The sequence below is a fragment of the Crotalus tigris genome, unplaced genomic scaffold, assembly GCF_016545835.1.
Source record: "Crotalus tigris isolate CLP2741 ecotype Arizona unplaced genomic scaffold, ASM1654583v1 scf7180000020166.501630, whole genome shotgun sequence".
NCBI lineage: Eukaryota > Metazoa > Chordata > Lepidosauria > Squamata > Viperidae > Crotalus > Crotalus tigris.
The window spans coordinates 204,630-219,262 of NW_024097884.1; the positions used below are offsets into that span (position 1 = coordinate 204,630).

At 41.1% G+C, this 14,633-nt stretch overlaps 1 protein-coding gene across 1 annotated transcript in view; it reads right to left on the reverse strand.

The window, feature by feature from the left end:
• LOC120318289 (low-density lipoprotein receptor-related protein 1-like) overlaps positions 1-14,633 on the reverse strand; it is a gene marked incomplete at its 3' end in the record, with an annotated part of 251,793 nt that overhangs the window by 204,444 nt on the left and 32,716 nt on the right. The window contains exon 2 of the mRNA XM_039365706.1: positions 5,900-6,025. Within this exon, the coding sequence (XP_039221640.1) occupies positions 5,900-6,025 (126 nt within the window). The remainder of the gene's footprint in view (positions 1-5,899; positions 6,026-14,633) is intronic.

Sequence of the window (14,633 nt, forward strand, 5' to 3'; positions counted from 1 at the left end):
GTAATAATTGAACTGTACCATTCCAATATTGCTAATATGGTACAATCTCCTATAATATTTATTTTACATTATGCTTTATCTGGTCAAATTAATTTAAACAGCTTTCCCATTTGGCTTTGGTACTTATTTATTTATTTTGCTCCTAGGTTTCTTCCTTTATCAAGGCTTATTGTAAGGCTACGGGTACTCCTCGACTTACAACAGTTCATTTAGTGACTGTTCAAAGTTACAACGGCACTGAAAAAAGTGGCCATTTTTCACACCCACAACTGCTGTAGCATCCCCATGGTCATGTGATCAAAATTCAGATACTTAGCAATTGATTCATATTTGTGATAGGTGCAAATGTCCCGGGAGTCACATTATCACCTTTTTGCGACCTTCTGTCAAGCAAAGTCAATGGGGGAAACAAAATTCACCTAATAATTGTCTCAGCCACAGAAATGTTGGCTAAGGTGGCTATTCTGATTAAATAAAATGATGATGGTGATGATGATGATGATAATGGTGATGATGATGATGATGAAGTTGGAAGGGACCTTGGAGGTCATCTAGTCCAACCCCATGCTCAGGCAGAAAACCCTATACCATTTCGGACAAATGGCTGTCCAATCTCTTCTTAAAAACCTCCAGTGAAAAGAATATAAGTACTTGTGTTTCTACATGGAGACCGCTTCTGGACTTTGTGCTTGAGGTGGGGGAAAAATGAAACTTTGATTTTGGGTTTTACTGATCAGATTGATTTGTTGTTACAGAAATGGCTAGTTTATACTATTATGGAAAAGTAAAAAGTTGAGGCTTGATGTTAATGCTTCATTCTACTGCAACTGAGGAAGTCAGAAGTCAATGTCTTTTTTTTTCTTTTTCTCTTCTCCCCCTCACTTTCCTTTGCCCTCTCCACTGTGTCCTAATATTTGCTCTGTATTTTGTATTTTATTCTATAATCTAATAAAATGTATAAAAAGAGATCGTGGGTGGGGGGAGAATGCTGGGTTCAATTGAGATTGCAAGTTGAGGACTGCCTGTATTGCAATAAACAGGCTAAGATCCTTACGGCCGTCCCCAACAGCATGATTTCCAAAACTCCACTTAGGCCAGAAAGAGGAATCCGGGAGCCCATTTGGGCAACCTACTTCCATTGAGGTTTGTTGTATCACTTCTATTAAACCTGGCATGGGAATCAAAACTACGTTCCACGCAGTTCAGCATTCAATCCTGCGGAGCTGAGTAATAGCATTTCTTCTTTGTATCAGGCTAAATCATCACCTCTCTGATGAGCTCCTTCAATGTTTTTTGTGTTTTTTTTTAAAGAAGGGATAAAATATGCCAGAAGTATTAGGAATTTCATTAGGCCTGGCTCTGGGGCAACCAACAAGAGCAAATATCTTGCAGAAAGCTCAAACTGATCGCATGGAAAAAAATAGACTGCGCTATAAAATATGCAACCGAACACAAAGACTAATCTAGATTTATTCTACTGAGGAGAAGAGAGAAAAGGTGAGTGAGGAAAGAAATTATCTCTTATACCAAAAGAATGCCACTGTAATTTCCAGAAGCTGTTCAGCTGGTGGCAACAGGCTATAATTTATCTGATGTTGATATGATTCCCAACCAGTGGTGGGATTCAGCCAGTTCGCACCACTTCGGCAGAACCGGTAGCTAATTTTTTGTTGCCGAGCCCAGAATGGACTTCCGGAAGCGGCATCCACACAGAGAACCAGTTATTCACATATTTGAATCCCACCACTGTTCCCAACACATCTTGGACTGAGATCTCTAGGCACAACCACAATATAAACTGCTTAAAGCAGTAATAATAAATCCTGCCAAAGCAATCATAATGAAAAGAGTAGTGGAGGACAGAGCAGAGTTGGGCAGGAAAGCTGGTCTCTGTGCAAGCTACATCTCAAGGGAAGGGAGTCAGTGCAACAGAAACTCCTCCTGACTCCTTTACTCCAGTCTTCCCAACATAACGCCTTCCAGATGCTTCAAAATACCACACCCCTAATTCCCAGGAACCATGGTCATTGTGCACATGCTGACTGGGAATTAATGTGAGCTGTAGCCCAGCACATCAGGCTGGAGTGCTTTATCAGTCTTCACAATAAAAAAAGGGGGGGAGAGAGAGGGGGAGAGAAAGAGAACTAGGAAAGTCATTCACACAACATATTAAGTCGTGCTACAGTTTCTTCATCTTTAGTTTAGTGTAATACATGAAATCAGCCACTGTAGGTTTTAAGCTATGGCGTAGTGGGAATAATGAACCAGCTGTGATAAATCACCACCAAACAAACCATGGCTTAGCTCACGTAAACTAGACAGAGACCCAATAGGCAGTATCTGCAGAATTCTAACACTTCCATAATATAAAAGGAAGTCTGACAACAAATCTCCTATTCAATTGGAAGTCAACAAATTTAAAAAAAAAAAACCTTCAGTCTCTCATAGTCATCCTTGAACTTGCTACATGCTAAGCTTCATAGCCGCATCCCTTTCAGTCTTCCTTTATCCATGAATAACCAGTGAGAGACTCATTCTTATGAAGCAGATGAAGCAGAATTGAGGCAATTCGAATGCCAGGGTTTGAGCCTAGTATAAAACTAGGAGGCCAAAAGACCTGTGTAAATGGACTAGCAAGACCCAAAAGATCAGGTTGCCATCAAACTGCAAAATCCCACAACGGAAAGGAAGGAGAAATGATTACGTGTCCCAGGCCTGCTCCATAATGCTGGGATTTGTTGCCATTGTTAAGTCAGATTTTGTCTCATCAACTATCCAACCTTCTCAATAAAATTAAGTGGATCTCTTGGCTCCGACTCAGTTGTGCAAAGGGAGAGGAGGGGATTGGACTGCAAAAGGCAAATCAGCAAAAGAACGGTTTTGCGGGCTTCACTTAGTAATCTTGGAAATGATGATTACAAGCATGAAGAAGATGGGCACTGGCTTAGGGATATACATTTTGAGCTCACACCAGATGTGATGCTCAAGAACAATCTACAGTAGTAGAAGTCAATAGAGTCTGCATAGCTCTATGCAGCTTAAGGCAAATCAGAGTGCATTGCTCTGGAAACCCACAGCAGTCTTAAGGATAGGCCATGCTCAGGGGCCCCGGATCTAAAGCAAAACGAGGTTAAGGGATATGTGAACTGCCCATTCCACAGCTTTCCGGATGGACAAGTAAGGAATAGATTGTTCCTCAGGGAAATAGAGGAGAAAATCTTAATGTTTAGTCTTCATATATGGCCTCACACCAAAACAACATTTTTACTGCAGATTTTCTGCTCTGCACAAAAATAGATAATTAATACATGTAGGATAAGTAGAGGAGAAAAAACACACCAAATCTACATTTTTTTGTATGCAATGTTTTACATAAAAATTAAACTAAAAGGTTTTAGAATATGCAGCTTAGTCTTATTGGATGGATAATTCTTTCCCCCAAGTTGAAAACAAAAAGCAAGAGACTGTTACTTTGACACCATTCAGTTTACACCATTCATTTATAACAATGGTTTGCTGAACAGGCCCACAATTTACCAATTAGTAGCAGATTTGTACAAAACAACAATCCCAACCAAGCAAAGGAGCATCAAAGACTTTTCCCAATGCCTCTGACTGAAAGAGTTGATTACAAGTCTTGCCCAAAGGGAATTGCAACAAGTGCATAACAATACTTCTACACTCTCAAAAATATAATGATGAAAAGACTCTGGATTCAGGGGATTACTCTTCCTTTATAAAGATAAGAGAATTAGCTACCTTAGCAAAATTGAGGAGAGAAATTAGCAGGTCTATGGAGCTATCCCATTCCATTCAGGGTACTCCTCTAATGCTGCAATCTCATTTAGCCCAGCCACTTTATTAGCAATGTATGAAACGTATCTGAAGCTGTTGAGTAAAATAAAGATTATTCCCAATAACTGAAGTGACAAGAGTTTTGAAATAAGGTCAAATCTTCATAGAATACAGCGGTATTATGTTGTTTTAAAAGAAACTAAATTTCAACTGTTACTTAACATAAGGCCAGGCTGTTACATTTCCCATCAACCTTCTTCAACCTTCAAGCTGCTGAGACTACAACTCCCACAGTTCGCAGAGAGCATGGCTTTGGGCTGGCTAAGAATTTTGGGAGTTCTTATTCCAGTACATCTGGAAAATATCAAGCTAGGGAAGATTGGATTACTATAAATTAAGAAAAAGAGAACATTCAGATGCAATCTGAGATCAAGTTGGACATTGGCACCTGCAAAAAATCATTTCACATTATAGAGGGAAACATTACATATAATAATATTATAGACCAACAACCACAACTGAAATTAGAAAAAGATTGTAAATGAAAGCAGGGGAACCATTTATTAAAAAATCAATGCGGCCGAAGCCAAAAATAAAATCCTTTTCTTTTTAAGGGATGCAAAATACCCGAGAACGTTTGTAAATGTTGGCTCTGCTCAATTTTCGGCTCTGCTATTCAAAAACCAGTGCAGAGAGACTGGAAAAAAAAGCCCTAGGACTCAGAACAACTCTTTCATTTACAAACTAAATAAACCCAGACTCAGCCTTCTTAAAAGCTCGGCCACTGTGCTCCAATCCTGCCAGCTTTTGGCAGCAGCAAAGCGAGAAAATGGTAGGCATTTCTGATTAATAAAGCTCTCACACAGAGATGCCTTGCATCCAGAGCAGAGGGAAAAACAACAACTAAATGCTCCATCTCAAGGGCAGGAGGGGGAAGCTCTCGGCCAATGAAGTTGCATATTCAAGCAGGGCATCAGTCTCAGACTAGGCCGATCCAATCCGGGGTGCAGAACTCCAGATGAGTAGCACTGACTTCTGACTTAGCATCTCTCCGCTTTCCAAAATCCAGGTGGCTTTCGCCCTAATAGTGTTTCCCAGAAGTCTTTAATCCCCAGCTCTTCTCCCAAGCTCTGCAATAGGATTGCTCTTCAGCTGATCCAAGCGTATCCTTTATATAATTTGTTTTGTTTCGGCATTCCTAGTTTCTTCTATTACTGCTTTTTTTATTATTCTTTTAGAATACAAGCCCATTCAGAGATGTTCTAGAGCAGGGTTAGGCAACCTGGACTCTTTTATGACTCGTGGACTTCAACTCTCAGAATTCCTGAGCCAGCCATGCTGAGGGGAAAGGGAGAGGTTTCCAAGATGAGCCATGCTGGCTCAGGAATTCCGGGAGTTGAAGTCCACGAGTCATAAAAGAGCCGAGGTTGCCTACCCCTGTTCTAGAGTATGATGGTCTTAAATCTAACATATTTTTAAACAGGGCATCAGAGTGCTTTCTTTGTGACACTCCAGTGATCACCCCACATTTTGACAACCAACCCACATCTTGTAGCGCCTTTTAAGGCTTATTCCATGGGATCGTTTCTGTGAGTCAGGGAAACAACCAGATACCTGGGAGTTAAGCCTGTGTTTGGTTTTGGGTTTTTGTTGTTGTTGTTGTTTTAAACTTTTAATTGTCTTTGCAGTTCAATATGGCCCCTATCCTAAATCAGTGCTGTTATTTTAAACCACACATTCACTAGGAGGCTGACGCTGAGTAAAATCCTAAAATAACCAGCTCACACACAAAAAAGGGGTAAAGATAGAAGAATCGGGGCCATCCCCTGTAAAACCACCAAGCAATTTGGAGGAGTAACAAACAATGGCATTCTCAAATATCCGCCTCTCCCCCCTTCCCCCTGCCCCCCCCCCGCATGCAGCAAAGTAAAAGCCCCCCTCACCAAAAGAGCAACACAGAAAGGCAGCCTTGTGGCTCATGGGTCATCTACCCCCAAACAAGTGAGAGATGAGAGACAAAAAGAGAATACAACTGGCAGCCATCCCACTCTTTTGACGACAACTGTCCATCTGTGAAAAATGTTGTTTTTTTTTTGTTCCCTACCAAAAGACTGGTCCTTCAGCCGGTTCCAAGCATTCGGGTCTCTCCCTTTGGGCGGTGTAGGTCTAGGCTGCAGCACCCACTCCGCACGCGGGGAATTGGGAGGTTTCACTTTGATTGCGTCTTCTACTGAAGAAATAATAGGGTCATTTTTTTTTTCCTTTTGGTGCTTTTCCCCCAAATCCCTTTTAAATACTCCCCCTCCCCCTTTATTTTCTCATTAAAAAAAACGTAAAATTTATTTCAACAAAGCTGGAGTTTGTCAGGGATATGGAATAAATATAACATTATTGCGAGAAAAGAATGAAGAAAATGAAACAGAAGGGCATCACAGGATATATTGCATTCTTAAGAGGGGTAAGTAACTTGTTTCCCAACTTTTCAGGCTTACATGCTATAATAGAGAACCTTTCAGTTTTGATTACACCTGTTGAGTATAAAATAAGCATTAATTAAAAGAAGTAGTACTTCGTTTGCTTCAAGGAATTCTTTTCCATGAACAATAATTAAAACTCTCAAAACCAAATAGACATGCACATATAGGTGGTCCTTGACTCAGGACCGCAACTGGGACCAGAATTTCTGTTGTTAAGTCATTGTGGTTATACATTGAGTTGGACCCAGTTGTATGACAATGTTTACAGCAGTCACTAAGCATATCACTACAGTTGTTAGGCAAATCCAGCTCTCCCAATGAGTATTTTTTGCTGGAAATGGCCAACTGCAATCACATGACCACAAGATCCTGCAACCACTTGTAAATGCAAGCTGGTTGCCAAACACCCTAATTGCAATCATGTGATTACAGTGTGTGTGAAAGAGAGAAGGGAGGGGAGATGGTTTTAAATGCGAATACAGGCCATAAGTCAGTCGCTCTTTCTAAGCAGTCATAACTTTGAACCATCATTAAAGGAATGGTCATAAGTAAAGGATTTGTTAATTCTGCATATTATGCGACTCCATAAATTTGTTTTATTTATTTATCAAGCTTATATAGCCACTCACTTCACCAAAAGTGACTCTATATTGGCTGTGATGGCAAAATAATCTGAATAACAAACAGGCCAATCACATTATTGCCTAATGTATTGTGCTAACACAGTCCTTTGGATCAGTTTATGCAAAGCTAGGTTGAATAGACTATGAATAAGATGTTGACGTATAAGTAAGTCCTACAAATATCTGCCATATTTGCACATAAGTAACTACAGGCAAAGGCAGCCTTTGCTCCTGCTCCTAATCCTTTCATTTTAGAAGATATGCATTCCTCATTCCATATCAATATTCTCTCCCCTGCCGCACAGCTATCAAATACACAGCAGACCTACTCCCCTGTACAGAAGACTTTAGGGGGCTCCCTTTAAGGGGGGCTTTAAGGATCACAAAAATAGCACCTGCTTCAGAATGGCACACAGAGACCTCTGGAGAAAGGCCGTGTTCACAATGGCTGTGTCAAGCTGCAGAAAAACAGAAAGTTAAGTGCCAGTAAACCCTGGAACTAGCTGAGGGGCTGAGTGGGGAGCAGGTCTAAGGTATCCAGGACTGGGGCAGCTTCATGCTCACTGGTTGGCCCTGGAACCAGCTGAGGATTTCCTGCAGATGGCTGGGTAGGGAAGCTCCCCGTGGTCCCCTCTGCTTGCAATCTTCACTAGTGGCTTTCTGGGGAAGTCGGTAGAGAAGATTGCAAATGGTGATCACATGATCACAGGGCACTTTGCAACCACAGGCCTGCAGGCACCTGAAATGTGATCACTTGACCATGGAGTGGTGGTGGTATGACATTTTACAATGGGTGGAAATGCTTTTATGAGCCACATAACACCCTTTCTCAGCCATTGTTAGCTGTAATTGATCATTAAATGACTGGTTGCAAGTCAAAGACTGCCTGTATCATGGGAGAGAATGCAGAAAAATGAGGCTCATCCTTGTTATCTCGTTTGCGGTTTGAATCAGGTTTCTTTCTTTTTTTTCCCTGTTCATTACTACTTTTTTCTCCTGATCTTTTTTACTTTCCCCCAAGCTTCATACATCTTTACCAAATACTATGGGCCCATTATAATTGGTTACTTCTGATGCCTGTATCCTCACAATTATGGCAGAACATGCTGCTATCTCATTCTTCGTTCACAAAAGTTTTGCCCTTCCTTTAGTTATAAAGCATTACCCTTTAATCTTTCACTTAGGCAATATTTACTTTTTAACAAAACTGACCAGTAAAATAAACTTACAAGACGTTTTAACACATCCCAATGCAAACCAAAGAAACAAACAAACAAAAAAAAACACCCCAGCCAGCCGAACGAAAACATGAGCAAATCAAAAAAAGCTTTTCCATAAACAAAAATGATGCATGAAGGGAGGGGAGGGAAGAAACTTCAAATTTTGTTCCAGAAACCCATTTAGCTTCTATTAAAAAACAGAGCAAGGGAGACAGAGTGTGTCATTTGGCACTATGCAGCATCCCATCCATTCAGAACTGGTAAAGCAACGATTAAATAGAGATCTGGTTATGTCTGGTCTGGAACACAAAAGTCAGACATTACCCTATTCGTCTTGGCATTCACACCAGAGCTATTCTGCTAGGAGACCAAGTACCTGCTTCCCTAAAACAAAATGAGGCGAACTTGAGTTTAGTGCTTTGAGTTTATTTATGGCTTTTTTAAAGTTAGCGTTGATTTTGTATTATGAATTTCAAGCAGTGTGTCTGCATGCAGTGAGCTGAAAGCTCTAGGCAGGAATCGGTGTGATCATAAAGGACTCAGCTTCCATTTTAAAGAAACTGTTTAAAACAGACAGTCTAACACTACCTAATGCCTTCCAGATGTTTTTGGACCTCTTCTGTTCCAGCCAGGGTAGCTGATGGCAAAAAAAAAAAAAAAATTGGGAAACAAGCAGAGGTTATCAGGTTGATTATCATATCAGTATTCAAAAATTATTTTTGGAGGGGATAAATGAAGAGATTAAAGTACCATCAAATATACTGATTTGAAATTCTGGGAGTTTATTTATTGCTTTTATATCATGCCTTTCTTAAAGAAGGGGAAAGCGTCTCTTTTTGTTATGTTCTCATTTAAGCTAAACTAAGAGACAGTAACTGAGTCAAAATTACTGAACAAAACTCTATATTCAAGTGGGGACTTGAACCTGGACGTTCCATGCCCAAATGCAAAACTTTAACTTGTACTACCTTACTGTCTGGTTGAGCAAAACTAAAGTAGAACTTTTTTAAATTTTTTTTGGAAGAAATGGAGTCCAAAGATTACAGGCATACTTGCTGCTTTCTCTAGTAAAACGTGACTCAGAAGTTTGATTGAGATGGAACATAGAGATATAAATGGATAATTACTGTGTCACAAGTGACTCAAGTAGTTGTTGAATGGAGCAGAAGAGCTGGTAAATGTTTTACTTAGTATAAACTATAATTAAAAGGAGAATGCTAGTTCAGAGGAATAGCACATTCTTTACATGCAGAAGGTCCAAATCTTAAAATCCACTATCCATCCCTGTGTGAAATCATGGAGAACTACTGCCAATCAAAATAGACAATGATCCAATTCAGACGTTGGGTTTCACGGTCTTTGTTTTTTCTAATGCTTAAACCATGTCTTTATAACTACAATCTGTGGACCATGCTAGAATTGATTGGTTTCTCACAACCAATCAACCACAACCAAAATCAATACTAAATGATGGCTAAGCCCTAACCAAATAAACCACATTGCATAGTTTATGGGAACCAGGCCAAGGTAAATAGCAATAGCCTTATATACAGTACCGCTTTATAGTGCTTCACAGTCCTCTCTAAACGTTTTTAGAATCGGCATATGGCCCCCAACTATCTGGGTCCTCATTTTACCGACCTCGAGAGGATGGAAGGCTGAGTCAACCTTGAGCCGGTGAGACTTGAACTGCCGAACTGCTGGCAGTCGGCAGGCAGCAGAATTAACCTGCAGTACTGCATTCTAATCATTGCGTCATCGCGGCTATAACAACTTTATGCGTCCCTATCTTAAGGAATCCTACAGATCTGCAATTGTATAACTCCTCCAACATATAGAAAACACATGGCATTGCTCCAAACTGATTAATCAAGTTCATAAACTAATCTAGACATGACAGAGGAAGTTATAAAAAGGATTTTCTGATCTTCCAAAATTAAGCTGTAGGGAGATGGGATTCATCTCACTGACACAATACTAGTGAAGGTCGTTTTTTTTTTTTAAAGTCTCTTTTTATCCAAAGGAAATGAACAGATTTAGGTCCACAAAAGCAATCAAAAATATTCCATACTAATTCACGTGAACTTGCATAATGGAACCTTCTACATGTTTTGGGACCACTGCAGAGCTGAACTCCCAAGCTCAATGGTTCCGGACTGTTTAAGGAAGTCAGCTTGAGGTCTTCAAGCAGAAAAAAAAGGGGGGTTCTTAAGCAGGTCAGAAGAAACCAAAAGCCATCGCGGAGGACAATCATTGTTTCATTAGAGTCTCTGCTGCTAAAATGTAGAGCCTTTCCTTCTGAAGGAAGCTTTTCACATCCTGCAGCTGGAATCTATGCAGTAGCCACCATTTCAGGAAGTAATCTAAAACAAATACTTCCTTTTCCAAACAATGCAAGAAATAAAGTGAAACAAGAAGAAATTGAGTGTGCATGGTATTGGGAACCAAAGGGGACTATTTCCAAAATAAGAGTTGGAAGGACCAGAAAGTTAAAAATGTGACGGAGGGGGGGGGGGGAAAGAGAGAGAGTTTCAAACTGATACAGGCTAAAAAAATAAACCTTTATTTTCAAGGACTCACTTTCCCTTCAGAGCTACATGTGCCTAATTTTATAGACAGGTCATGTTTGAGCATACCCATATCTACTATTTCTACCAGAGAATGGAAAAGTAGGCTCCTCTTATTTTATACTGACTTTATAAGCACATTTACCATGCTATAAAGTTCTTATGATCTCCTTTTCCTCCCTCTCCCCTTTCAACTCTCCAAAGTGACTTTTTACCTTTCTGAAAAAGCTACCATACCACTAAAAGTCCATATCCCTGTCTGAGAGCTCTTAAGGGGATGAGGCATGTGTGGCTCTTTGTACTGGAAAATGTAATCTCACTTCAGAGGCTGCGTTTTCCACCACTCAGAGCCTGACATGCTTCATCTGTTGCCATACACTCTACAGCTATTACCAGAGCACTTGACCATCAAACCCTGACAACCAGAAAAGCAACAAGAATCCTGAAAGTATGTCTGTCAGTCTGTTAATACTCCTGTTATTTCAAGCAACGTAACTGAAAATCTCCAAGGCTAATTAGAAACATCCCAGAGATTTCAGAGTTCAGCACATCAAGCTAACAAACCATCTTGTTTTAAGAAGTGATGACCTCCCCATTGGCAAAAATGCCTAAATGCCTTTACTAATCTCCTTATACGGATAATCAAAGGGAACTATATAGACTACATACTCTGCAGAACCTACAAAAAAATTTACATCAGCTATAGCAGTGGTTCTCAACGTGTGGGTCGGGACCCCATTTGGGGTCGAACGACCATTTCACAGGGGTCGCCAAACAATGCAGTCAGCCATTTTTTTCCCCTTTCCTTAGCTGTGCTACTCCCTTTTATTCTATTGGCTTTGAAAGCCAATAGAATAGACTCTCTTGAATAGAGTCTAATTCTATTGGCTTTCAAAAGCTAATAGGAATTGTCCAGGCTGTCTCTGCCCTGCTGAGCCCGCCAAAAGTCCCATTCTGCAAACGGTGCTGCAAGTTGTCTGCAGTGAAGGCGAGCTGTCTGGAAGTTTCCACCCCTCCCTGCTGAGCAACTACTAAAAATGTAAGCAAAAGAGGGCCGGGGTGGGAGGTGGGAGGCCGGTGGGCGCAGGGAGGGTTGCTGGCGCGCGTGGGGCCCGGCAGGTGCCTTACCTGCCTTGGGCTGGGCCAGCTGGTGGGCCAGCTGGTAGTAGGCCTGTGCCGTCTCTGCCGCTTGCCAGCCAAGCCTCAGCTGGCACAGGGGGTGGTACCACGCATGTGCGGCGCTCCTGGGCAGGGAAAGTCCTCGACTTACAACCAGTTGGGTAGTCCTCGACTTACAACCAGTTGGGGGTCGCGGCATTAAAAAGGTTGCAAACCACTGAGCTATATCAGGAGGGAAACTTGTGGTTCTTTAAAAGTAATTCAAGTCTATTTTTCGATAGCCCCAGGCAGCAGGGCCAATGATGAGGGATGTTGGAAGGCTTGAATTTGGGAATGTTGGCCCTAATATAGACCAACCTTCCTAAATCTGGTGCCATCAGCATTCTATAGTGGACACAGCCACATAATAGAAGTCCCACCCCTGTATATATGCACTTTTTTATGTGCCTTTGAGTCAGTGTTGATATCTGGTGATGGTAATAATTGAAGAAGAAGAAGAAGAAGAAGAAGAAGAAGAAGAAGAAGAAGAAGAAGAAGAAGAAGAAGAAGAAGAAGAAGAAGAAGAAGAAGAAGAAGAAGAAGAAGAAGAAGAAGAAGAAGAAGTAGTAGTAGTAGTAGTAGTAGTAGTAGTAGTAAACAGCCTAGCTCAAAGAGCACCAAAGACTCTACAGTCCAACCCTGAGCTACTATATCCTTTCCCATTGATAGAAAGTTATAAAAATGCTTAGATTTTTCAGAGTTTTATATGCTTCTGAGATACAGTTGACAAACTAACCTCAAAAGTATCACATGTAATAATAATAATAGTAAAGTTGGAAGGGACCTTGACCTTGGAGGTCATCTAGTCCAACCCCCTGCTCAGGCAGGAAACCCTATACCATTTCGGACAAATGGCTGTCCAGTCTCTTCTTAAAAACTTCTAGTGTTGGAGCATTCACCGCTTCTGGAGGCAGGCTGTTCCACTGATTAATTGTTCTCACTGTCAGGAAGTTTTTCCTTAGTTCTAGGTTGCTTCTTTCCTTGATTAGTTTCCATCCGTTGCTTCTTGTCCTGTCTTCAGGCACTTTGGAAAATAGCTTGACACCCTCTTCTTTGTGGCAGCCCCTGAGATATTGGAACACTGCTATCATGTCCCCCCTCGTCCTTCTCTTCGTTAAACTAGACATACCCAATTCCAGCAACCGTTCCTTATATGTTTTAGCCTCCAGTCCCCTAATCATCTTTGTTGCTCTTCTCTGTACTCTTTCTAGAGTCTCTTTTTGAACTAGTCCTTCCTGTTTACTCAGCAAGGCTTTTTTTTAAGTGGTTTGCCATTACCTTCTTCCTAGGACTGAGAGTGACTGGCCCAAGGTCACCCAGCTGCCTTGGGTGCCTAAGGTGGAATTAGAACTCACAATTTCCCATTTCTTCCCTGTTGTATGCCATTAACTGCATACTAGACCAAGTTTGCTTTCTCACACAAAGAAAACATAAAAAGGTGCAGGGCATCAGTTGTGACAATCATCTTAACCTTTCTGACTCCCTTCTGGACACATTGGATGTCCTACAGATATATTGGGCCTATATTATAACATATAGAGTTCCACCCAGCACTGCTAATTAGGAATTGTGGTTAGTACAAATCCAATCTGACCTTGCTTTTGTATGCCATTAATCAGGTCTGCCTGCATCTTATTTGTTTTGTAGTTCTAATAAGAGAAACAACAGCAATGCTTTTGACCATAACAACACTATGCACACATAAAATGCTGTATGTCTGGTTTTGACTTAGAATTGTATAAAGCCCTGTATCTGTATATCATGCTCAAAGCCTACTATAGAGTAAGGGAGGAGCTATGGCTTATCCAACAAGCCATGGTTAGGCAAAACATTACCTAGTCCTAGTACAATGTCTGAATCTCTTCTGTATGTCTTTTGCAGAATGGCTCGCCATCAACAGAGCTTTTTCAACTGAAAAACTGAAATCTTATCTGCAACTCTATGAAAATTCACAACAGAAGCGCAAAAAAAAAAAAAAAAAAAAAAAAGAGCCAGGTAGGAACCTTTCTTTTTACTCCAGAACAGCTTCATTAGATGCTACTAATCAAGAGGAAATTGCTATCAGGTAGAAAAGGACAATGTTCTTGGCAGGAGCCCACTTGCCATCAAGTGAGCAAAGGCAGAAAGGTAGTTTTGTTCAAATGCTCAGCAAGACACAATAAGCTGCTGTTTGAATCCATTATCCAACCTCATTATTTATACGGCCAATCTCATTTCTAAGCCACTTCCTAGGGAACAATTTCTGCATGGAATTAAGAAAGCAGACTAGACAGATGATTTCTGAAGAGTCCTTGAGAAAACTTTTCTAGCAGGCCTTAAAAAGGAAAATATGGTTAAAAGCAATTTTTTTTCAGTGGCAACTTATGGCATCTTCCAGAGTCCTCAAGCCTTAATGAAGGCCTTATTGCCGTGATGGCGAACCTTTTAGAGAGCGAGTGCCCAAACTGCAACCCAAAACCCTCTTATGCATCGTTGAGTGCCAGGTGGGTGTGGCCCATTGGCTGGGTGTGGCCCATTGGGTGGGCGTGGCTGCAGTGGTAGCTGGGTGGGACTAAAAAGTTCAATCAATCAACTCCAACTTTGCAAGATCTTTTTTCCTGCGAGAAATTGAAATTGACTGATTGATTGAAACTTTTTTTTTTTTTGGCACACGGCGGCAGAGGCCTAAAGCGAAAAGGTTTTATAAAACCCAGCTGAAGGCCTAGGATTGGGGCAACGGCGTGCGTGCCCACAGAGAGGGCTCTGAGTGGTGCCTCTGGCACCCGTGCCATAGGTTCGCCACCACTGCCTTAT